The sequence below is a fragment of the Colletotrichum jinshuiense genome, chromosome 6, assembly GCF_051148585.1.
Source record: "Colletotrichum jinshuiense chromosome 6, complete sequence".
Taxonomy (NCBI): domain Eukaryota; kingdom Fungi; phylum Ascomycota; class Sordariomycetes; order Glomerellales; family Glomerellaceae; genus Colletotrichum; species Colletotrichum jinshuiense.
This window is the reverse complement of record NC_139313.1, coordinates 4,140,195-4,163,718: the sequence shown is the minus strand read 5'-3', so window position 1 is coordinate 4,163,718 and position 23,524 is coordinate 4,140,195. Positions and strand designations below refer to the sequence as shown.

General features: G+C 52.3%; 7 protein-coding genes across 7 annotated transcripts; 4 read left to right on the top strand and 3 right to left on the bottom strand.

Annotated features, from left to right (window-relative positions):
* Positions 1–2,277: 2,277 nt before the first annotated feature.
* On the top strand, positions 2,278–4,304 carry EsH8_VI_001061 (uncharacterized protein; the record flags this gene model as incomplete). The annotated part of the gene is made up of 3 exons (XM_083272314.1): positions 2,278–2,657; positions 2,743–3,795; positions 3,854–4,304. 3 exons carry the CDS (start codon positions 2,278–2,280, stop codon positions 4,302–4,304), a joined length of 1,884 nt encoding a protein of 627 aa, XP_083127488.1.
* Positions 4,305–5,936: 1,632 nt separating this feature from the next.
* On the top strand, positions 5,937–7,456 carry EsH8_VI_001060 (uncharacterized protein; the record flags this gene model as incomplete). Its single annotated transcript, XM_083272313.1, has 2 exons — positions 5,937–6,109; positions 6,208–7,456. 2 exons carry the CDS (start codon positions 5,937–5,939, stop codon positions 7,454–7,456), a joined length of 1,422 nt encoding a protein of 473 aa, XP_083127487.1.
* A 604-nt stretch (positions 7,457–8,060) lies between these two features.
* EsH8_VI_001059 (uncharacterized protein) lies at positions 8,061–8,721 on the bottom strand (the record flags this gene model as incomplete). Its single annotated transcript, XM_083272312.1, has 2 exons — positions 8,061–8,273; positions 8,431–8,721. The coding sequence occupies 2 exons, from the start codon at positions 8,719–8,721 to the stop codon at positions 8,061–8,063; spliced, it is 504 nt and encodes a 167-aa protein (XP_083127486.1).
* A 2,597-nt stretch (positions 8,722–11,318) lies between these two features.
* On the top strand, positions 11,319–11,985 carry EsH8_VI_001058 (uncharacterized protein; the record flags this gene model as incomplete). Its single annotated transcript, XM_083272311.1, has 2 exons — positions 11,319–11,383; positions 11,463–11,985. 2 exons carry the CDS (start codon positions 11,319–11,321, stop codon positions 11,983–11,985), a joined length of 588 nt encoding a protein of 195 aa, XP_083127485.1.
* Positions 11,986–13,452: 1,467 nt separating this feature from the next.
* Positions 13,453–14,870, top strand: EsH8_VI_001057 (M20 family metallopeptidase; the record flags this gene model as incomplete). Its single annotated transcript, XM_083272310.1, has 2 exons — positions 13,453–13,548; positions 13,617–14,870. The coding sequence occupies 2 exons, from the start codon at positions 13,453–13,455 to the stop codon at positions 14,868–14,870; spliced, it is 1,350 nt and encodes a 449-aa protein (XP_083127484.1).
* Positions 14,871–18,017: 3,147 nt separating this feature from the next.
* On the bottom strand, positions 18,018–19,364 carry EsH8_VI_001056 (flavin-dependent oxidoreductase; the record flags this gene model as incomplete). Its single annotated transcript, XM_083272309.1, has 1 exon — positions 18,018–19,364. One exon carries the CDS (start codon positions 19,362–19,364, stop codon positions 18,018–18,020), a length of 1,347 nt encoding a protein of 448 aa, XP_083127483.1.
* Positions 19,365–20,839: 1,475 nt separating this feature from the next.
* Positions 20,840–21,502, bottom strand: EsH8_VI_001055 (uncharacterized protein; the record flags this gene model as incomplete). Its single annotated transcript, XM_083272308.1, has 1 exon — positions 20,840–21,502. One exon carries the CDS (start codon positions 21,500–21,502, stop codon positions 20,840–20,842), a length of 663 nt encoding a protein of 220 aa, XP_083127482.1.
* Between the last annotated feature and the right edge of the window lie 2,022 nt (positions 21,503–23,524).

The window sequence follows — 23,524 nt, the reverse complement described above, 5'->3', positions numbered from 1 at the left end:
TGGATAAGATGGAGCCGCGGGAACTGGACCTCTACACACCTTGGCTCTCGCGGTCACCGATGAATACTGGCATGGCATGCCAGGTGTCGTGTCCGTAGGACCGAGGAGAGGAGCGACCTCATTGACGTGTGTGTATCAAACGGGACGGCATGGGACGGCATGGCATGGGATGAGTGAGAGACGAGGAGGCTGGCTGGCAAGCAGGGTAAGGTAGCCAAGCCAGGTAGGTGACCTTGGTTGTGATGAGTTGTGTCGTTGCTTCTCTGTTTTTTCGATGCATACCTCTACCTACACCGCACCGCAGAAACGAGGTAATCAAGTGTGCTTGGTCCCCCTCTTCTCGATGCGGCGGTACCAAGTCATGAAGAGCAGCAGCCAAACTCCGTCTCCTCAACATTTCCCTCACTTGCTTATTGTGCCTGCCTGTCGCCTCGTGCCTGTCCAGGGTAATATCCAGTGGCCGGCTTGCTGCTCACGCCAGCCCACACACATGTAGCTTCGTCGACGAAAAAGGGACCACCAACCAAGAGGCAGCAGCACTTCTGCCTGCTTCGCCTTTGATTCACAGTCTGGGAATCAGGTAGCCATCCTGAAGAGCACCTTGGCCATATTCGTCCGTATCTTGCTTGACTGGGGGCTCTCACTTTGTCCCGTGCTCAAATTCGCCCGTTCTCCCAAACATCGTCGCGCTCGCAGGTCTTCTTCATCTCGTGCAAGGCAGGGAATCCACCCGGTACAGACTCACTCATCTTCCCCATCGTCAGCAGCCACGGATACTCGACGACCAAACACGCGCACACACAATCCCGTGCTCGCCTTCTTTTTTCTTGGCGGCTCTTGCCATACCATACATACGCCTTGTCGCCCGAGCCTGTTTCTCCAAAGCAAAGCCTTCTCAACCCCCGGCCTGGAGTTCAGAAAAGGTTCCCTGAAAACACCCTAGGGAAAAAAAGAAACAACCTCAACGCCGTATCTACTGTTGCTGCTGTCATACTACCACTGGTACTACCTCCCACCCACCCACAACTTCCTCCGAATCCCTTTCTAGAAAGACAAGGTGCCCCGCCGTCTTCACCTCACCTCGACTCGGGCACTTCCTCACACCCTGTGCCATGTACCGATAGATCACCTCACCTTGCCTTGCCTAGGGACGGATCCAACACACACCTTCTGTGCGCCTGGAGGGCCTGGTCGCATTAATATCAACAAACCCCCCTCCCCTCGAACAGTCGATCCGAGCCAACCCCCCCCCCCCTCCCCTCCACACCCCCGACTCAAAAAAAAATTGACAGGCAGACAGGGCTGCATTGCTGCTTGCATCGCACTAAAAAGGGCGGCCAGAAGAAACAGCCACACACCCAACCGTCGTGCTCCCTGGCGTGCTGCTAGTCAGTCCTTCCGCATCCTATTCCCTTTAGGGCTGCTCGCCGACAAGCGTCCCGCTACCCTCTACCCTACCCGTCCACTCACTCCCCTTCTCCTCTCCTTCTCCGGGGGGTTCCCGGGGCTGATTCTCCAATCCTCGTTCCGCCGAGCTCGACTTTGTGCATACTTCTGGGGCCCTGGCCGCTACCGCTGCCGCTGCCGCTGGGCTTCGCTTGCCGCTGCCGACAGCTCCTCACCTCCCCATCCTCGTCTCCTCTCTCCCCCGTTCTCATAAGGTACCTACCTTGCCGCCTCCTTTGCCTTAAAAGTAAGTCCTGGGGTCGGTTCAGCGGCGTCGTCACACCTCGCTCTTATTTCAGCTGTCGTCTCCCCTCCACATCTGAACTCTACCCACACCAGCACCGGCCACTCCTCTTCCTCCGACGACATTTACTCCTGTCATTCCTCGACGCCGTCCGGACTTGCATTGTTTCTGCTTGCCCGCGATTAGACCGCCGGACTCACCGTACCACTAGTCCACCTGTCGTCTTCACCTCTGCGATTCGCCCCGGCCGCTTCCCGTCTAGTCTTGTCTTGTCTTGTCTTTCCCCGTTCCAGTCCCTCCCGCTTCGACCGCTCCCCGAGGACACTGGAAGAAAGACAGTCCTTCTCAACCTGCATTGGCCCAACCAACACTCAAAACCAAACTGTCGTTGCCACCCACGGCCTCCATCCAGGTCGACCGCCTTGGCCTCGGACGCATCTCGTATCCCGTCGCGATCAGAAGAAGGAACATTCCCGGCCCATCACTCATGACGCCCGTGCTTCCGTCGCTATAAACCTTGGTGGCACTCCGCTTCAGCTGTAATTGCCACAACCTTCAGCTAGCATTGCACAGTACTCGCCGACATCATGGAGGCAACCTCGCGATACAGGGAGCCCGCCGGCCTCCCGAGCATCCTTATAGATTCTTCGAATCCCAGGGGCTCTGATCGGTCGGATCCTTTCAGCATGTACTCCTCTTCGGTTGCCGTTTCTATCCCCGGCACCTCGGACAGAATCAACGCACCGCCGCCTCTCCCTCCTCCTCGATTTCCCTTGGAAGAAGGCCACATGCATCACCATGAACCGCGGCAATACCACCGCGACCCTTCGTCGTACAGTCCCAGAGAACATAACCACTACGAAAGCATGGGAACCTTGGATGACAGACCAAACTACCATAGAGCTGGTTACAGACACGAAAGAGATGAAGGCTATGCAAGCATGGGCTCGGCCTCGGCCTCATCAAGGTAAGTTTAGGGAGGTTTCGTCCACTCGGGATTGGTTGCAATTGCGTCCGGTTGAGGTCTTGCATATCTGACTTATCATTCCTAGCAGGTCCGAATGCTCCTTGCCGAGTATCTCGGCTGGATTCGGACTGCACCACAACAAGTTCCAGTTCCAGTCCGGCGCCGATGCCTTCACGGACATGAAGAAGAAGCTTGATCCCCTGAAGACGTTCGAAAACAGACCGTCCGTATCCCTCCTCAGCGCCTCGAGCGCATCCGCTACCGAACCCTTTTCGAGAAGACTGTCGGGCGACCAACGCGCACCTCCTCTATCCCTACCGACGAACCTTCCGTATCATCTAAAGACGAACGTGTTGGATTCCCCGGACAGATACACTCAAACCCCTCACTCTGCTATTTCGCCGTCACCTAGAAGCCAGCCTTTCCATTTGGGTTTGGATTACCGGTCACCTCGCTCCGTGTCAGACCACGACAGGTCGCCGCCCTCGCGGTCGAGAAGGAACAACAGTGACGATGCATCATCGCACGGATATGACGTGGAGGATATGGAAATCGAGGAGACGAGCTCGATGAAGAGATTGCGTATCGAGGACCCCCTGCGAGCCCATTACGATGGTGTAGGAACGAAGCGGCGCGCCTCGGCCGACCCGGATGACAGCGTTCCCCTGGGATTCACAAGCCAAGGCGACTTGCTGCGTCGTCGCGACGGAAACCAGAGGGGCTCGCCCACGCCCAGGCTCAGCGTCATCCCGCAGGGCTCTGTCTCGTCGGTGTCATCAGGACGCGCAGGCTCCTACAGCTCCAACCTTTCTCTGCTCACGGGCAGCATCGCTAGCATGGGTTCGTCCTACGGCCGGGTGTCTCCCGGAGGCGGTCTGTCACCAGGAGGCATCTCCCCCGGCGGCACTGACCCTGGCTGCGGCTCACCTTACAGCGCATCGATGTCTCTGAATCCCTCGCCGCGGGGCTCATTATCCCGTGCACCCCACCAGCGGACCATCAGCGAAAGCCGGCCTCTCGCTTCTCCCCGCAAACTCACCGAGGTGACCAAGCCTGGTGGCACCAAGATCTCAGGCTTCTTCATGTGCGATTGCTGCCCCAAGAAGCCCAAGAAGTTTGAAACCGCTGAAGAATTAGCGTAAGCTCATGGCCCCTTCAGCTGGCTGACCTCGATCTGTTGACTGACCGAAAAATAGGGCGCACGAGGCGGAGAAGCAATACGAATGCTCGTTTTGTGGAAACCGATTCAAGAACAAGAACGAGGCCGAACGCCATCAAAACAGTCTTCACGTACGCAGACACAGCTGGAGCTGCTCGGCTCTGAACGGATATGACCGTGCCTTCCATGACAGCACCAACCGCCCCGGCGAGGCAGACGCATGCGGCTACTGCGGTGAGGAGTTCCCACGAAACGGTCGCGGCCCCGGGGCCTCGGCGCCGCGCCATGCCACCGACCAAGACTGGGAAGAGCGCATCCGCCATCTCCAAGAAGTTCACAAATTCCGCGAGTGCAACAGCAGCAAAAAGTTTTTCCGGGCAGATCACTTCCGGCAACACCTCAAGCACAGCCACGCAGGAACTAGCGGCAAGTGGACCAATATGCTGGAGAACGCCTGCATGTTGGATGAGGATCCTACGCCCAGGTGAATAATTGAGCAGAAGACCTAGGGGTATTGGTAGCACTGCGGGTGAAACGATGGACTCCCGAGAGCGCTTTCTCTTGGGCAGCCAACACCCTACGGAATATGTGGGTAGTGTACACGAACGAAACTTGGGAGGACGGCTTCCGCTACTACTCGGACACAAGAGGAACAGCCGAAATTTTGGCTCCGAGCGACGATTACACAGCCGGAGGACCAGGTCAAGCAATGGAGGTTACTGCCACAGCCTGTCTGGTTTTGTTTCGGTTATTCTGAATGAGGATTGAAAGGTAATACGCGCTCATCGCGTTGGGCAGAGGATTTCTCGACGGGGCCATGGGCAAATCAAAATTTAAAAGCAGCTTGTTAAGCATGTGGACAGCACCTATGGGGTTGACGGCTGGCCATTTTGGAAGCGTCCATGTTTTGGAGCTTTTGGAGTACTGGTGGTTGCAAGAGGGGGCTTTCAGGCACCGGATTACATAGTCATGCATGTTGTCAGATGCGCGCATTTCATTTGGAGGGTATACCAGGTATTGTCGGGCCAGAAATGGGGAAGCGACACGATGACATGAATAGCACTAGAGGAGAAATAGCACGTCCGCGGCGAGTCCGCCGGCGTTGTATTTTGTACAGGTCAGGAGCAAACAAGCTGGACAAGAGTGAGCCAAAGGAAAAACACGATAGTAACAAATTAAAACAGACGACGGCGTTGTAGGCCAATTTCCAGTTTCTTGTACGGCATGACGGCATCATTCAAGTTATGACGAGTCAGTTCGGGGCAGCTTGTGTTGATGGGGGAATCATTTAAACTAAACCAGACAAACGTCGCGTCGTTTGGTTGAAATAACTCCCCGCGGACCGAGGCTTGGGGCCGACAAGGGGACAATGGGTCATGGCTGCAATGACGATGAGGCGTCTCCACGGAGGGAGCGAGGAGGGAGGCCGCCGCCGCACAGGATGTCACATGATTTCAGCCCTACAAGCCACAGAAGAAGTCGAGGTGTCGTGGCGTGGGGGGGTGTTGAGAAGGATGAACGGAATGGCTTTGGAAGGAGTTTATTGTATTTTTATTTTCTATTTTCTGATTTTTATTTTTATTTTCCCCCCCTTTCCAGTGGAGTGGCACGGTGGCGTCGTTGGATGAAGGAGCAACGAGGGGCAAATGAGGGGAACATGGTGACTTTCACACTTCCCGCCTGCTGCGCCTGCTCCAACCGCCTGCTCCAACGCTGGCGTGAGACAAATTCGTAAGGTACGGGTAAGTAAGGCAAGTACGGTAGGTAGGTCGATGGGTACGTAGCGAGAAAATAAAGTGGATACGATGACTCTTTTCGGCCAAGGACATCATTTGGGGGCAAACCTAAAGCAACTTCAGGCGGCCGACGAGCTGTTCACCCGTGACATTCCCCCTTCACCAGTAACCTCAGATCTGAGCTTGGGTATGAAAGTGCTGGGAATCCGACGTGGTTACACATTATCTAGGGACTCATTCATTTACAGCCTTGGATTTTCTGTTAAAGTCTTACACTCGTGAGAGTTATCGGCACTTTGTCGATTAAAACCTGTTCCGTTGCCTGCGGTTGAGTTTGCGAACGACGACGTGACGGGGCATTGAAAAGCGATCGGGTCAAAGAGTATGCCGGCTGGTCAGAAAAACACGGAAGAATCCGAAAACGTCGTGCGAGAGGTTCCCGTCAGCGAAGCCAACGGGGTTGCGCAATCTGAAGAGTTGCGCCGGGCCCTGAGAAATAGCTGCGTCGAAATGGCGTTGAACCGTATCGATGGGGAGGACGAGTTGTATGTCGGCGGGTAAGTCTTGGCAGTCCAGCCAGCGATATCAGTTCACTCCCTCTCCCCCCACCTTTAACCATCTCATGCGCGATCAAACGGCTTACCGGTCCCCCCAGTATCTGGGCTCTGCGCCGCCCTACGGCGCTCAGGGAACGCAACATCACTCACATCCTCTCCGTGCTGCGCTTCGACCCCGCCGGCCTCAAGAGCGAGACCGACACGTGGGAGAACTACGGCAAGAGCTACAAGCACATGGTCATCGATATAGACGATGTTGAAGACGCCGACATCCTCGTCCACCTTCCCGGGGCCGTGCGCTTCATCGAGAACGCGCTGCACCCGTCGGGCGACGACGAGACGCAGGACTCCAAGGGGCCAGTGACTGAAGCGGAGCGGGACGAGAGCTTCAAGGAGAAGGCGAAGCGGTTAAAGGAGGCCGTGAAGATGGACCAGGAGGCCGAGTCCGAGCCCGAGCCCGAGGCGGCGGACCCGGATGCCATCACCCCTGTTCCCGAGTTTGGAGACCTGAATCTCAGGCCCGACGGGGAGAAGCTGGACAGCAAGTCGCCGGGTGCCGTGTACGTGCACTGCGCCATGGGTAAGTCCCGCTCCGTCACGGCCGTCGTCGCGTACCTCCTCTGGAAGTATCCCTCGCGCTTCGGGCGCTCCGCCGCGTCCACCGTCGCCGCGCAAAGCGCCTCGGCCGCGGCCAAGCCTGACGACGCCGCCGCGGACAGGGCGGCTGCCGCCGTGGCCGCCGCCGTCAAGTGGGTTCGCAAGACGCGCGAGATCGCCGAGCCGAACCCGGGATTCATGAAGCAGCTCGAGATGTGGTGGACCATGGGCTGCACCATGGACGTGGAGTCGCACCCGGTCTACAAGCGCTGGGACTTCCAGCGCGAGATCGACGAGAGCGTCGCCGCGGGCCAGGCGCCCAGCCGGTTGCGGTTCGAGGACGAGGAGACGGGCAAGGAGGCGGCGCAGCCGGCCAAGGGCATGGAGCTGCGGTGCAAGATCTGCCGCAAGACGCTGGCGACGCCGCGGTTCGTGCTCGACCACGAGCCGGATGCGCGGGGCCAGTCCCGCGGCCAGCCGTGCGGGCATTGGTTCGTGGAGCCCCTGAGCTGGATGAGGGACGAGCTGGAGAAGGGCGCGCTGGAGGGGCGGCTGTCCTGCCCCAACGGGAAGTGCGGCGCCGCCGTTGGGCGGTACAGCTGGAGGGGCTTCAGGTGCAGCTGCGGCGGGTGGGTCACGCCCGGGTTCAGTTTGCAGAAGGGACGGGTCGACGAGATCGTTGCGAGGGCGCCAGGAGCGAGTTTGGCGTCTTTGGGGATCCGGATGCCGCCTGGCACGGGGAGGCTTTGACGCGGTCTTGCCTTTGGGGAGCATTTGATAAGGGCGTTGATGAGAGGCAAGGTCGGACAGGTCAGGTTTGAGTAGGCACTGGGAGGGGGCGGGGAGGAAGGGGGCTTTGTTATTACATGACATATACGGTTGCATGAGAATCAAAGAAACAAAACACAATGCGTTTCTAGACTGCGTAGAGCTGTGCCGCCCCTTTTTGAACCGGATATTTACATGCCTTCATGGCGCTCTCTTCACCGAGTCTGCGATACACCCCCCTTCTATCTTTTGGACCTGAACGCCGAAACTCCAATAACCATCTCAACCAGTGGGCGCCCATAAGATCACCGCCGATGTCCCGACGGGAGGGTGAGCGAGGTGTTGGGATCACAGGTTACCCGTACAGGAGTGATCGAACGTAATCAATGGATCAAACTGGTACCTTATTCTTCTGTATGTCTTGTGTGTAGAAGAGTAGGTAGGTTGGCAGCAGCAGCAGTAGTGAAGATATCACTATTGCCAGCCCGGAGGTTGGATCTCCGGGTTCCGCTGCCGCGGTCGGCTGCTGCTTCTGGCCAGCTCCCTGTATTCTGGCTGAGTAATCCAACACGAGGGAAGAGCGATTCTAAAAGTCATCGCTCAACGACCCGGGATCCGCACGCCATAGGCCGCACGAGTCGACGAGGAACCCGCCTCTCTTGGCATCTACCATGTCCTTGTCGCACGAATGCATGATCTTGTCCAGCAGCCGGGAGCAGTTGTCGTCCACGGTCCAGCTGCACCCGTTGATCGTCGCGCCGGAGAGGCGGATGCGGACGTTGTCTTGCGTGAAGTATTGCTGTAATTTGGGACGAGGTTAGCCTACGGCGTCCAAGGTGTGTCTGCTTTCTCGCTTGGTTACGTGTATACACTCATGTATGTAGGTATGTATGTATGTATGCATGAGGACCAGGGAGAAAAGTCAGGGGCACAGGTGGGAAGGGCGTAGAACTTACAAAGAACTCGCTATTGGGGCCCCAGCTCGACCCCTTGACCTTTTCGCAGAACTGCGTTATGGACTCCTCGGCAAAAGATTTGGGGATGGCGGTTCCAATGTTGTAGCATGTTACCGTCTCCATACTGGCACGGCTGACGAGTTCGACATCGGACCTGGGGAGGGTAGAGGGTGGCTCGGAGCGCGGGATGGAGACGGATGGGCCCAGTTCGGTGTAAGTTATAGGCTTCGGGGAGGGTGCCGCGAGGGCGAGGGTAAGGGAGGAGATTGCTGTGAAGAAGGAGAGCTTCATTTTTGAATTTGGTGAAGTAAAAGTGAAATGTGGACTTTCGGTTTTTCTACCTCTAGATCTATGCAGTAAATAAAAGTAGTTGTTGGCGTGATAAATGAAAAGTCTTGTGGTTGTATTGGATTTGTTGAAGCACGTTGCGGTACTGTTCTGACGATACTATTCCAGCGAACGTATTATGACGACTTCTTATTTCTGCCATTGATTGACAAGTTTGATTCTATTTTAATTCTGATTAGACTTTCATGCCTCCAAAAAAACATCATGTCATGCCATAGCCATTGTGGGATCCAGCTGCTCGGTTTCGTGTGCCTGTGTTGCTGTGGCTTCTTAAAGTGCTGCCTACGAGCATGAGGCCCGAGCCAGGGCCGGGTGAGCAGGCAGTGGAATTTTACCTGTTATGTACGGGGCCTGAACCGACTGGGCCTCCGATCCTTCGGGGAAAGGGCTTTTGGGTTTCACTGGTCCACCACAGCCACCCGAACGCTTTTCAGCAAGCCTTGCTATCAGATGGGAAGAGGGGGGGGGGGGTGAGGGATCTCGGCCAGGCAGGCGCCTAGCGACTGCGCCACGGCGGCAGCATTTTCTTGGGCCGGCGCTTGCCTCAGTACTGATGGCCCTTCCATGGACCCTCTTTCGCCAATCTTTGATTCCTTCGAAACGGGGTCATTTCATTTGGGAGGGGGGAAGGATCTCCCGAGCTTCTTCGGGTCTCTTGGCGTTATTTCTTTCTCTGAGCAGGCTCCAGTTTGCACGCAAGAAAAAGGCCTTTTGTCCCTGTTCGAGCCTTTGAGGCGCAAAGGGGACTTTGGAGTGGCCTCCAGCTTCTGAAACTAGGTAGTAGCCCCTTTGGAACCCGCGCAGATCATCTCTGGGAGAGACAGGCTCAGAGCAGCCATTTTCAATATTGCGCCTTTCGAGGGGCCTGGTAAAGGTTGCTGACTGTACCATGTAAAGCACGGTAGAATGACTCGCGAGAGGGGTGGCTCTTCTGCCTAGGGCGGATTGCACTTTTGGTTGTGATTTTACATAATGGCTTTTACTGGAGCAAGTTGAGCCTGGGGTATTCAAGAAACAGCCTGGGGTCCATGCATGGTGTTGATTTTTTTTCATTGGTATTACATGATAAAACATGTAAATTGTAAGTTTTACACAACAATGCCAAGGGTTTGTCCGATAGTTTGACAATTGGGGGCCTGCGTGGATACGCTAATATCAAAGACTGCCAACTGAGTTTGAGACTACATAGGACGCAAACGAGCAAATCAATGGTACCGAGAGCACACTGGGCAGAATTGGCACTATCGTTCCGAGGCCGTTACTAAACCCACTTACGCAATGTCTAAGCATTGTAGCTGTGTTGTGGCGGTGTTGGCAGGATTACTTTGAGAAGTAGCTCAGACAAATGTAAGATAAACTACAATACAGTTCAGCTTCTGTGTCTGTCTAAGAGCCTCATTTTTATACTCTTACTCCAAATAGTTTCAGAATCACTTTTTGGCAACCCCCGGGGACTTCAAGTGGCTTGGTACTCGCCATCATTTTCAGCTGTATGGAGTAAATTGAGTCACTCTCCGGGCACTAGCAGATCATACAGTTGTACTCGAGGATATAAGACAATTACAATAATATGACGAAGGAAACCACATGCTGATCGTGTCCTCAATAATATTGAGTCGTAGATCAGCCCGAAATGGCTGCTATATTGGTGGGGTTTAGCCACTTCATCTGCCAGTTCCTTTATGCCACTTCAGATGAGAGGATTTCGACTCGTCGTACCAATCACCCATCGCGGCTACGCAGGATGAGACTGTTAGGCGGGCATAGAGGGCATGAGAAGGCCTGAGACCATGTTCTATGCTCACTGTTCCAGATACCTGCATTTCGTTGCGTCACTGAGAACAAATACTAACAGTCTATCTCCCAATTGAATCAGTAACAAATCTACAGCCTCATCTATGGAGAGACGCCTGTTGCATCCATTTCACTCAAAACTGTGCGTCTTAAGCCTTTGTTTCTGGACTGCATTGTAAATCCCTCTTTCGCTAATAGACTATTGGTGTATGTACGGAAGAGTGCCAGCGTTTAGGAATTCAACATGAGTGACATTGTTTCTTTTTGTCTTGAAAGGGGGCTCGGCAATATTGGGAGGCGTCGATAGCCTTACTGTGCCGCAAGCCGCTTACATCTACTCGTAGATATATGAAACATAGACAATCGGTCGCAGTAGCTGCAAGAGCATAAAATTTCCCGTGTGACCATTGCAACACTGGTAAATGAATCTAAAACCTCCACATCTTCCTCTCTGTTGGAACGAGGTGGGAGTGGGTGGATGAGTGAAACCTCGCAACCCTCCTAGGACGGAGAGCAAGCGGCCATGTTGGCTTTGCATGGCGGGGAAGATGTCTTAGGAATTGAGTCATTTATTTCAATGACGAACTCTTCACAGCTGAATACCTAAGCAGAGGTCTTGTATCCCTTACATCAATCACGTGGGTAATAACTACGCTCGCCGCAGCCTTAAATACTTCTACTTGCACCCAAGTAGTCAGTCCTGGCTTTGAAACAATTTCCAAAGGTTCAACAGTGACACTATCATAATGAAGTGCGACAGAGCTCTGCAATGCTTCGTCGGTGGATGGGGCTTCCTCAATGCAACTTTGACGTGAGCTACTTCCCTTGCCTGCCTTAATTGTTGGGGGTGGCGCGCCGCATTCCATCGGCCCCGTATTGATTTTTTATAGGAACTCCGCCACTGGAGAGCTCATTCCCGAATGGCATAGCATTTACCCCTCTGGAATATCTGTCTACTCCGCGTCTGGCTACATCTCCTTCATCATCACGGCCAACGACACCACCCAGACCGACGTGCGGCCCAGGGAGGTGACTCTGCCCGCTCAGCCCGGAGATTCAAACGATACCTGGGCCCTTGTCGCGCAGCATAGTCTCGGCGTCGGCGGCACGTACAGCCTGTCCAACATCACCTGCGACGGCGGCAAGGGCAAGGGTGGCAAATACAACCAGGCCTGGAAGGACTGGGTGAACAAAGGCAAGGGATGGGGCTGGGGAGCATCCAGCGCCGGCCCTTCCGGCTTGCTGACTGTCAACTCCACGACGGCGACGCTCCCTAGCTATGTGGGAGGGCAGCTCGTCAACACGTTCGAGTTCACCGAGGATTGCAGCAAGCATGTGCTCGTCGCGGACTTTGGTGGCGCTTACCAGACGGTCTGGTTTTACCGCCTCCCCCAGCTGGGAGTTTTTGCCTAAGCCGCACAGCTTCGCCCATTCCATGCAGGGGTGAACCACCTTATGGTTGTCAACGCGCGGACGGTATAGCCTTAACCTCCTTTTAATCCAGATAATGCTATAGTTATTAGTTAATTGGATCATTGCTACTCTGTCACCTCAATATTTCTGCTCCCTTTATCTCACAGACAGAGACTTTGGGCCATCACTGTTTATGCAAATTCTCTGCTTAGGAACAGAAACATGTAAGCTATCATCTCATCATCAAATGCAATAGACTGGAAGTTGTTATATATTGTTAGATTACTTGATCAGAACACGGGCAAGCGGTTAAGGGGAGGGAAGCGGCAGCAGCCGGGCCCGAAGATTCTATTACCTCCGGGTTGTCCACGGAGATATCTTCATCACTGCTCTCACTCCTGGCCTTTTAATATTAGCTTCTAAAGGACCATTTCACAGCTTACAAACGTATTAAATTGATATTTGGTGAGCTACCCACCCGTACGGGTATCCTGTAATACCAGCAGATATACCTCTCGATGCCATGAAACTAGGGTTCCCATAACGCTGTCAATCCGGACAATTTTTGCCTCCTCCTCAGCTGTATAAGTAATACCAGCAAAGACGGATTTTACATCGCTGGAGTCGATGGTCACGCTGACTCCAGGTGTCTTTGGACTTGGCAGAAGAAATATTTCATATTTCGAACTCGGTCCCCGAGAGGCTAGAAGAAGTTACCATAACGCCGTTATCTCACATCTGGTTTAATAGATGTAGCAAGTAACGCTCAGCGGTTATCTTGGCCATGCAATGGGTATATATGGTCTTAGTGCGCAGAGAAAAACTGTCCTTCCTGGATATACGGTGCTTGCGGACGAAAACCCCGAGTGTCGGACGGGATAGATAGGAGATTGGGTGATTGATTCCACCAGGGGTTGCTGGATGACGCAACCACCTCGACGGCCGGGTGGATAGATTATCTTCAACGTAACTGCTCATCATCCATTTCCAAGAACTGTAGCCTAAAGTTATTTGATTCGGGTTATTTCGGATGTTGCTAATACAGGAGGATTTAGGTTGGATGCGTAGTGTATTTGCGTCGGGAATTCTGGCCTATAGAGCGTCGACCCAGTTTTCGAGTGACTTGTCTAGACTTGACCAAGCGTGCCCAGGTATTTCGACCTACATTCTTATCTCCAACAGGTAAGTCTTCACAATACTACTGGTATGAGAAACATTTCAACAGACTTAATGATAACACCGTAGCTTCGCCATTGATAAGCCAATAATCCCTCCCACGCCATTAGGTACAGAAATTGACAATGCGTCAGCTCCGCCCGGGATGTGCACATTGATAGTTATAAAGCAAGGGGCCTGTTGGCCATGGTAATAAAAGATGCTGCCTGAATCATTGCATTTTTTCATTTTTTTTCTGTGCTCTACATCATTGATATAGCAAAGTACAATTTTCTGCTTTACGAATTCACCATGGCTTTTACATCACCCGTCATTGCCGACGTTGCGCACTGCTTTCAGGAGGCTATCGACTCAGCCAGGGATTTGCTGAGCGAACTGAACAAGGATGTAAGAGCTCCCCCGTATGCCCGCCAACATGTACGATATCCGATCATGTCGCTGAGTTCCTCGAACAGATTCACAGCCATCCCGAAATCAATTTCCAAGAGCACCATGCTCACGATGCGGTTGTCGAGGCTTTGAAGAAGCTGGGCTTCAGTGTTACACCCCATGCCTACGGAATACCAACTTCATTCGAAGCCGAGTACGGTAGTGGCGGTCGGCTGGTGGTCTTTAATGCCGAATACGACGCCCTGCCCGAGATAGGTCACGCGTGCGGCCACAACTTGATAGCCACAGGCTCTTTCGCGGGTTTTATTGCTGCCGCTGCAGCGCTCAAATCGTCGGGAAAGCCGGGGAGAGTTCGCCTCCTCGGTACACCTGCTGAAGAAGGTGGCTGTGGCAAGGGTATGCTCATTGCCAAGGGCGCATACAAGGACGTCGATGCCTGCATCATGGCACACCCGTCAATCTTCTACGATGGGTATGGCAAAGAGTTCCATGGTCGTGTTTTTGCTCCGCATGTCGCCGTTGCTAGCTTCACCATCTCATTCACAGGCAAGGCGACACACGCGGCTGCCTCGCCCTGGGACGGCGTCAACGCACTAGATGCGATAGTCCTGGGGTACAATGCCGTGAGCATGATGAGACAACAGATGCGACCCACCGATCGTGTCCATGGCGTCATCATGGACGGAGGGTTGCGTTCAAATATCATCCCAAATCATAGCAGCGTTGACTATTGTGTCCGCGCTGTAACAGTTGAGGCCTTGTCTGACCTTCGGGCTCGGACCATCGAATGCTTCAGGGCCGGTGCAGTAGCGACCGGCTGCACAATGGATGTGGTACAACATGCAGTGTACGCGGGCCTGCAGCCTAACAGACAACTTTCGAAAGTATTCGCCGAGTCAGTGGAGGCATTGGGCATCCCTATGACATGCGAAGTCGATACTAAAGATGTGATTGCTGGAGGCACCGACCAGGGCAATGTGGGCTGCGTTGTCCCTGTCATACACCCTATTTACGGCATCGAAGCAGGGGAGAAGGATTTCAACCACACGATCGGTTTCACGGAAGCCTCCGGGAAAGCGGGAGCTTTTGAGCGTACGTTGTTGGTTGGAAATGGCCTGGCTAGGACAGCTTGGGCTATGCTCGTGGATGATGACATAGCTTCTGCTGTGAAGAAGGACTTTGACGAGGCTGTAGCTTTGAGGAGACGGACAATCTCGGCAGAAGATGAACTTGCTATGATTACTGCATGGGATCAGGAGGCATATGCCAAGGGAGAAACACCGACTCCTACCCGGTGTGCTTGCGGGCACTTGCAGTAGACATCCTTTGATAAAACTTGTATTGTTTGGGGTGGTAAACATAATTACAAAGAGAAATCTGCTGTCTTTTGAACTATGTTCGTGATGGTTAACACGCGCAAATTTAAGCCGACTTTTGAATTCGACATTTGTTGTAATCTCGCTGCATACAGACCAACAGTTCCCCTTAATGTCTATTCGCCCATGTCGCTCTGAATACGTTGCTGTATAGAGCAGTAAGTACCAGGTAGTCGTCAAGCAGACGCTGGTATTAGCTGAAGAGGTATTGGTTGCGGATAAAATCGAACAGTGGGCCAGTGGTTTCCAAGGACGGTTTAGCAGTGAAAGGATTGGTTTAAATTGCCGACCCCGTCAGTCAATTCCTTACGTTAGTATGCAGGTAAGTGCCTGGTATGCCCTTTTCCACCCAAGAAGTGCCCCGTCACGATGTCAGCAGACGCTAGTGCTGCACGATTGGCCACTGCTTAAAGCCGCTGACTGCGCTAACGTTATGTCCGGCTCCTCAAAACGTATGTTGCGAGTCGTAACGGAAGCTCCATCGAGGAAAGCCCCACTAAATCGTCTTATTGGGACCCCATGGTAGAGCCTACGTCCACTCCGCCAAGGGGTTCATAAATGTTGGGCTTGAGTTGTGATGCCTGGTTTGCAAACTTGCTGCGTCTTTCTTCCATTGGAAAACTTACAAGCTTTTCAAAATGCCCTTAGATTCGACCGACAAGAGCAAACCAACGCCTACACTCAACGATAATGGCATCGAGTCCCTCGGATCACTGTCCATCATGGACCAGAGTCTCGACAATGATACTGAGAAGCCTATCAACTGGACAAGACGAAAAAAATGGACTAATGTTATGCTAATCTCTGCACTGACACTTATTTCGTAAGATATCTGCCGCGATCATGGGCAACAATGTAACTGCTAACGCTGTAAAATAGACCTTTCGGCTCGTCCATGTTTGCGCCAAGCACAGGAAAAGCCATGGAGGAGTTTCAGTCCGACAATGTCGACCTCGAGAGTTTCACCGTGTCTATTTTCGTTTTAGGCTATGCTTTTGGGCCGCTCATTCACGCACCTCTGAGTGAGTTGTATGGGCGACTCGTGGTATATCACGTGAATACACTTTTGTTCATCTTGGCCAATGTTGCTTGCGCGCTGTCAGTAAACTTGCCAATGCTCATTGTCTTCCGGCTAGTTGCTGGCATGGTAGGATCATGCCCATTGGCTATCGGGCCAGCCAGCATAGCCGATATGTTTAAGCAGGATGAACGCGGCAAGGCCATTGCTGTGTGGAACTTACCCGTCCTCCTCGGTCCAGCCCTCGGTCCGCTGGTTGGTAGTTATTTGTCAACAGCAACAGGATGGAGATGGGATTTTTGGTTTTTAGCTATTGCGGTAAGACTTTTCTTAGGCTCTGTTGCTCTGAAACACAGAACTTGACTGAGACTGATGAATGGTGCAAATCAGATGGGAGCGATATCCATACCCACCGTCATTCTACTCAGAGAGTCTCACCAACCAACCCTTCTTGAGCGCAATGCTCGAAGATTGCAAAAGAAGTACACAACAAATGCAGTTTCCCCAGCCCTCCCACCGACCCAATCACGCAGTGCTACAATTTGGAACACTGTCATTCGCCCATCCAAGCTACTGGCACTATCGCCCGTTGTCCTTACTCTCTCATTATGTACGGCGGCCAATTACGGCTTTATCTACATAATCTTCACCACCATGACCGAGGTATTCATGAGGAGATACGACATAAGCAGCAGCAATGTGGGTTTGACTTATCTAGGGTTCGGCATTGGCAACGTAGTAGGCAATGTTGCTCTCGGGGTATTTTCAGACAGGCTCGTGAGAAGAATGGCCGGCAACGGTGAAATGAAACCTGAATACCGGCTTCCTCCAATGCTACCGGCCAGCGTACTTGTGCCATTGGGTTTGTTTCTTTATGGGTGGACTCTGGAGTACAATGTCCATTTCATGGTACCCCTATTCGGCATGTTTCTGGTTGGAGTGGGTGTGCTTTGGGTATTTGTTCCAATCAACGCATACCTGGTGGACGCATTCACCGAGCATGCTGCCAGTGCGACGGCAGCAAACACGGTCTTGCGCAGCCTAGGCGGGGGGTTACTTCCCCTCTGCGGCGGCAAGCTGTACCTTGCTGTGGGAGACGGTTGGGGCAACTCGGTTCTGGCCTTCATCGGCATTGGTTTCATCCCCGTAGCGTGGTTTGTCTACATACATGGGGAGCGATTGAGGTTAAAGTTCCCAGTTCAGCTTAATTAGTGGGCGTAAAACGCGTCATACGAGTCGATATATGTCTTGCTTGTCGCCTGCTTTGTCGAAGCTCAGCATTTTTCGATGGAAGGTATAGAGAGCATACCAGGATAGACATAGATTGCACAATACGCGGCTGTAAATAGGAAATTCAAGTAATTATGTATAGTCTTTGGGACTTTTGGCTAATAGGTGACTCAAATGGATAAAGATCACAGTTTTGTACAATCAGACAGTTCAGACAGCTTGTCGTTCTTCAACCCAACAACAGCGAAGGCCATACACCGCGTGACTTTACACTTTGACGTCGAATGAATTGTGTCCCAGCTCACACTAGATAAGAAGGTCCAATAGCTCTCAGGTACAAGGATTTGAAACTTCCTGATTTGAGCATATTCATCCCACTCTTGAAGGAAATATCACCGACTCGGGGCCCTAGTCGTTTGACGTAAACGTGTAGTTCCTTTAGTAGCTTACTGTAATCTACAAAATCAAGTGTCAGACTTTCTTCGGCGAAGATGAAAGAATGCGGTCTTACAGCGGTCAATTTGTAAAATAGAGCTCATGAAAATAGACAGTTCTGTTTGAGTGATCCCAAAACGAACACACATTACATGGAGTTCCTTTTTCTGCGCCACACACCGTGATAACTCTTTCTTCAGAAATAGCATATTCTCTTCGACATGATGAATTTTTGTGTCCATAGCTATATCGGCAATTTCGTTAATCGTTTGAACGCAGATCGCGATATGATCTACTTTTTCTTTTAGGTTACTTTAGATGGCTAGAAGACGGACCTCAGTACTCTTCTTGCTGGCCACCATTACGCGTACTTCTTTTCATCATTTTCAAGACGAACTACAAACCACTCAAATCCAATCCTTGGGGCTTTTCAGGCGTAATCTTTCACTAGCACCCTCAGTATTCTTGGCCTTGGTGTTCACACTCTCCATCTCGAACCCGGCTACCTTCTTGTATACCCTCCCGATATCCTCCAATTCATCTTTCGGGACAACATCACACACGTTTTCAAAGCCGTCAGGCGCTCTCTCCTCGCATACTTGCAAAACGTGATCCGGCCCATTACCCCGGTTCGCCATTACAATCTTGGCCGTAGCCGGCAATCTCTCGGCCTCGTACGCCTTGAGAGCTCCCACCACATCATCTGGGTTCGCACTGAGCAGCTTCGTCAACGTTTCCGCATCGATGATGGCCTGCGACGCGCCATTGGAGCCGATGGGGTACATGGCGTGCGCAGCGTCGCCGAGGAGAGTAAGCCGGCCAAAACTCCAGCGCTCAACCGGATCACGATCGCTCATGGGGAACTCAAACACCTTATCCGTCTGGTCAATAAGGTCCTTCACGCTGAGGCCACCGCATTGCCATTCGTGGAACTGGTTTTCGAATGCAGACTTGTCGACGGCCTTTGTCCAGTCCGTCTTTGGGGGCGTGAGGTCCTCGTCGTCCTTGTCTCTGATTCGCAGTTCGGCGATCCAGTTAACAAGGCTCTTGCCGTTGTCCGCCGAGCGTTGGCTGATCGGGTAGGCGATGAACTTCTGATCGGCGTGGCCGGCCCACACCATTGACGCGCCGGTGAGGTACGGGGCCCGCTCCAGACAGCCGCGCCAGAGCATCCGCCCAGAGAATCGGGGTGGGCCTTCGTTCGGGTAGAGGGTCCTCCTTGCTGTCGAATTGATCCCATCGGCGGCGATCAGTATATCACCCGTCACGCTGGACTGCTCCGCTGGCGCGCCATCCCGACGTTGCGAGAACTCTACTGTAATGCTCTTAGAGTCCTGAGAGAACCCCGTCAGGGCATGGTTGAGGTTGACTGCGCTCTCGCCTAGTCGCTCCTTGACGGCGCTCAGAAGGAGCATCTGGCATTCACCGCGATGAATACTCAGTTGGGGAACTGCGTAGCCCGCCTTGAGGCCCCTTGGCTCGCTGAGGATCGAGTGGCCATGGCGGTTATAGAAGTTAAGCTCCTGCGTCTTGATACCAGTCTTTTCGAGGGCCTCAAGTAAACCGAGGTTGCGAAGAATAAGCACGGCCGAAGGCTGGACGTTGATTCCAACTCCGAGAGTAGTAAGGTGTGAAGAGGCCTCAAAAATATGGATGTTTGTAAAGCCAGCAGCGTGGAGGGACAGTGCTGTGGTCAGGCCGCCGATGCCGGCACCGGCTATAATAATCTTTGGCTGGGGCTCTAGAAATGGCATCGTGCTTACTTGGCTCAGTGCAAAATATGCAGGCAAGGTGAATTGACTTGAATGGAGTGGGATGAGCCAGTCTTAGAGTTGCAAACTACAAGTCCATAAATAGAGCATTGTTTCTGACTCAAAAACCTCCGGACAACAATAGTTGGACCGGGGTTCCGAAATTCGGAGTCAATTCGAGGATTGCCGAATACAACTGCCGCGATCTGGGGCAGAAATTTTCTAGGTCCACCATGGTTCAAAGAAAGACTAAGTGAAGCATCGCTTGGCACGTCAGACATGGCAGAGTCATGATTCGCTAAATCATAACGGCTACAGCGGTAAATGGTTCTCAGAGTAATGCACTTTCAATGACTATAAAGCATCAATAATTATATTGTTCCCCTCCAACAGCCTGGGATCGTGGTAGCTAGACCCACCCTGTTGTCAAAGACAACTTAGCGGAATGCTATTGAATGGCTTTGACATCAAATGAAAGGGTATTTGTGTACCGTCACCGTAAAATAGATCCCTACATCCCAAATTGAATTGTTTGAAAATAGCTTTCTAGAACTTGAGGTACACCGACCGCAAGCAAAACTTTTATAACTGAGGCGTTATATACAAAACATGCAAGGTTTCTTTACTGTCAACAGATTAAAAAAAAAAGTCCTTTGACAGTGAAGATGTTAGAACCAAGTTTGGAACATGTATAATCGCAGTAGAATTGACGGTCAAGAAGTTGTACATGTCTATGCTGGTCAACGCGACCCATCTCTCAACCCCCGGGTGAAAGAACTGAAGAATCCCACCAAAGTCTACGTTCAAGCCAGCAGTAAGAACACCTCCGCGATATGCTCCTGCAAAGGCTCGTGGCAAGCTTTTGGACTAGGGGCAAAAGGTATGTGGATCGCGGAAAAAGATACGCACGACTTGCTTGTCGGGTCCAGTAGCGAACAGATAGCAGGAGCAACCACTCTGAACTGGGAGAGATGTCATGACGCAACGGCTTACAACATCATGCCTAAGGTATGTGGTGCCTAGCTATTGAATTATGATTGATATCAGTTTGAGATAACCCCTGGGTCAGCTGCGCCACAACCCGATTTTCTTCCCGTGAAGTGAATTTGCTCTTTGCCAGTGTCGCGTATCTGTTGTCGAGTATCTGCAGCAGATTATTTGCATAGGCTGTGTCCTCAGTATCAACCGCGGCCACATACACGGGCCACTGGTTCCTCCATATCAGCGAGTCTTGACTGTGTATAACTAAATTCTGTACGCAGTGAGAGAGCTCCTGTCGCGCAGCCCAGAGCCTGCGCTCAATATCTTCATTCGCAGTGGTTGACACCATGGCTTTGAGAATACAGACCGCAAGAGCGCAAAAATGCGCCACGACATTTTGAGAGGTTAGTAACACCTTGGCGTTTGCTAAGCATGGATCTTGGGCCAGTAAGAAAATAGTCGGGTAAGTCTAAACCGATATGCGAATTAGCTGCCTGTCAGTTGGAGGAATAGCCTTGGCGCACCTTTCTGATGTTCTGCATGTAGATATCCAGCTTCACCAGTTCGTCCATGTCTACCTCTCTCTGTTTGAAAAGGTGATTTGCCCTGCACATTGCTAAATTCGCTCGGAAATGGAACTCTAGTGGCTCCGACCGTTCGATATCATCCATTAGCTCGTCCGCCGGATACTTGGACCCAAAGAACTGGACCTGTGAATCTTGTGCCGTGATGAACAGGGTTTCGGATGTCTCTTCGCAGCCCAAGACCAAGCTGGCAAGTTTGCCCCCTGCGTCGCAAAACTCGGAATCCAGGTCTTCATAGGCGGCAAAGAGAAGGAATCGAGCTAGCGTGCTCTTTTTGGACGGCACCGAGAAAGGCATCGTACTCAGTCGTCCTTCACTCTCTTGATCCCGAAACATCCCAAGAAGCTGGTGCTTCTCCACATAGTTGGATATGGATGAGCTGAGCTTCTTCATGGAAAAGCAAGCCTTCTGATCCCAAACGGCACAGTAGGTGAGCTGCATGAGCCAAAACGCCATCAGGTTGGTGCAGTGGTCGATGTCCTCGGCCTGTAAGCTGGGAACTAAGAGATGTGTGCCCGCCTGAAAATGGGACTTCGCAGCATGCATTGTCGCCTCATCGCCGCGGATACGCGCCATCCTGCTCAAGCAGGAGGCAAGGAGCAAATGCATAAGGCCCCCATGGTCGTGAGCATAGTGAAGTACAATAGCAAATGAGGACCACGAGAATGTTTTGGGGCTCGTTTTTGAAAACGAAGTTTCAAAGAAATAAAGTGCATCTTGCTCAAGCGGCCCGTGCAGCACGGAGGAACGTGAAGAAATGTGTCTGGCAGATAGCGGAAAGGGGACAGAATTCATGGCGAACTGTGACATGGCCAAAGGGGCGAGATTAACCGCTGGGCCAGTTTGGGTAATTGAGGTGGTGTCGTTGACAAGTGCGGGGGTTTCGAGAATAGAGTCGGAGGTCGATGGGTCGTTCCGTGAGAACACTGACGTGTTGTCTTGCTCGCTCTTTGCCAGCGGTTGAATCGGCCGTGGATGGAAAGCTGTTCGACTCTTCAACGGCCCATAACCGCGACGTCTCTCGCGCAGGGAGACTCGTGGCCTAGGCCAATCGCAGTCCTTGCTCAATCGTCGACACCGCTGGCAAATTGGAAAATCCTCGGTGCATTTGACCTTCGAGTTTACGCAGTTGAGGCATCCGTTGCTCGAGCGTTTCCTCCGGGGAGGATATTGGCTGGAGCTTGTCACCATGTTGGTGGGTTTGAGGGGGAAATCGGCAGGGTGGAGTGGGACGAAGGAAGGAGCATGCAGGATCGATGATGTTAAAAGGCATTCGGGAATTTTAAGACCAAAGGAGTTAAGTTGACGCATGGGCCCATTTCGGTGCCAGGCCAAGTAAAGGTGCCACAATGGGTTGCTAGGATGTCCAGGATGATTGAACACCTCCAAGCAGACCGAACAGAGGCCCTTATCAACATGGTCGGATAAGAATTTCCAATGTATAATAAATTGTTTGGGTCATCCAACAGCTTCAGGCACACGGCTACTCTTGTCACCAAGCAGAAAAACGATCACATTAGCAACCTCCATCAGGTCGGCAGATCTTCATACAGGCTGTCTTCCTGAGGTACTCGATACCAACGAATCCTAACACAGCTCAACACACTAACATAATAACAGACACACTACCCGACTATTCGTATTTGTAGCGAAGTATCTTGTAGGTGTAAATCACGACAGTGCAGCGTGAACTTTGATGCCATCCATTTTGGCGTCCGCCGCACTCCAAAGCCACGCCTTTGACGAAGTCAATGCATCCATCCATGCTTGGCTGTTTAAACAATAAGCCGTCTCTAACACCCTTACAGAAAACACACTTTCAACATGAAACTGTTGAAGCTGCGCGGCCTATGGTGTCTGGTTTTCGGGACTCTCATAAAAAATAAAGAGGCCCTGCGTATTCACATCCATGACAAGATAAATTCATCAGCCCCTATGTCCCACTTGCTCTGCCCCCCTCTCCACCGATTAGTCTCCCTGACAACCCTTGAACACTCGCTGCTACATCTAACTTCCCAAAGTGGTGTTTGATGTCTTTGATGAAGTTTTAGACCGCCAGGTGACTCTATACACGAACAACATAGTGAATAGCTGGAGTGACGTATCGGAACCAAATCTTCCTGGAAAAGCCCACCAACGATCATCATCGATGTCACACATCCCGATATTGGCACCAGGTTCGATGAAGAGCTTCGTCATCGAGGTTATGGCCGGGCACTTCAATGCTGGCTTGGTTTGAGCCGTTCAATTCCGTGTCAGTTAAGCTTTCCGCGCAGTCCTTGTTGGAAGGCAAATATTGCAGCTGGGGGCTACGAGGCTGCTGACACGCAAGGTGCCGTAGGTAGGAGAGGTCAGTACCACTTGCGTTAATCATTGAAGTAAGGCGATCTTGTTAAGTCATTCATTATCAATGATCCATGTGACCATTTATCTAGGAGGGCTGCGATCATTTGGACGACCCGCAGCTCTACATCAAACGATTGGCTCGTTTTGCCGACCACGAATTGCAGGGGTTTCCTTTTTATTTCACGGCTCCGATGATTGGCCTGGTTTGCTGACCGGCGATAACAATGCTATGCTTGCTAGTGTAAAGCCAGT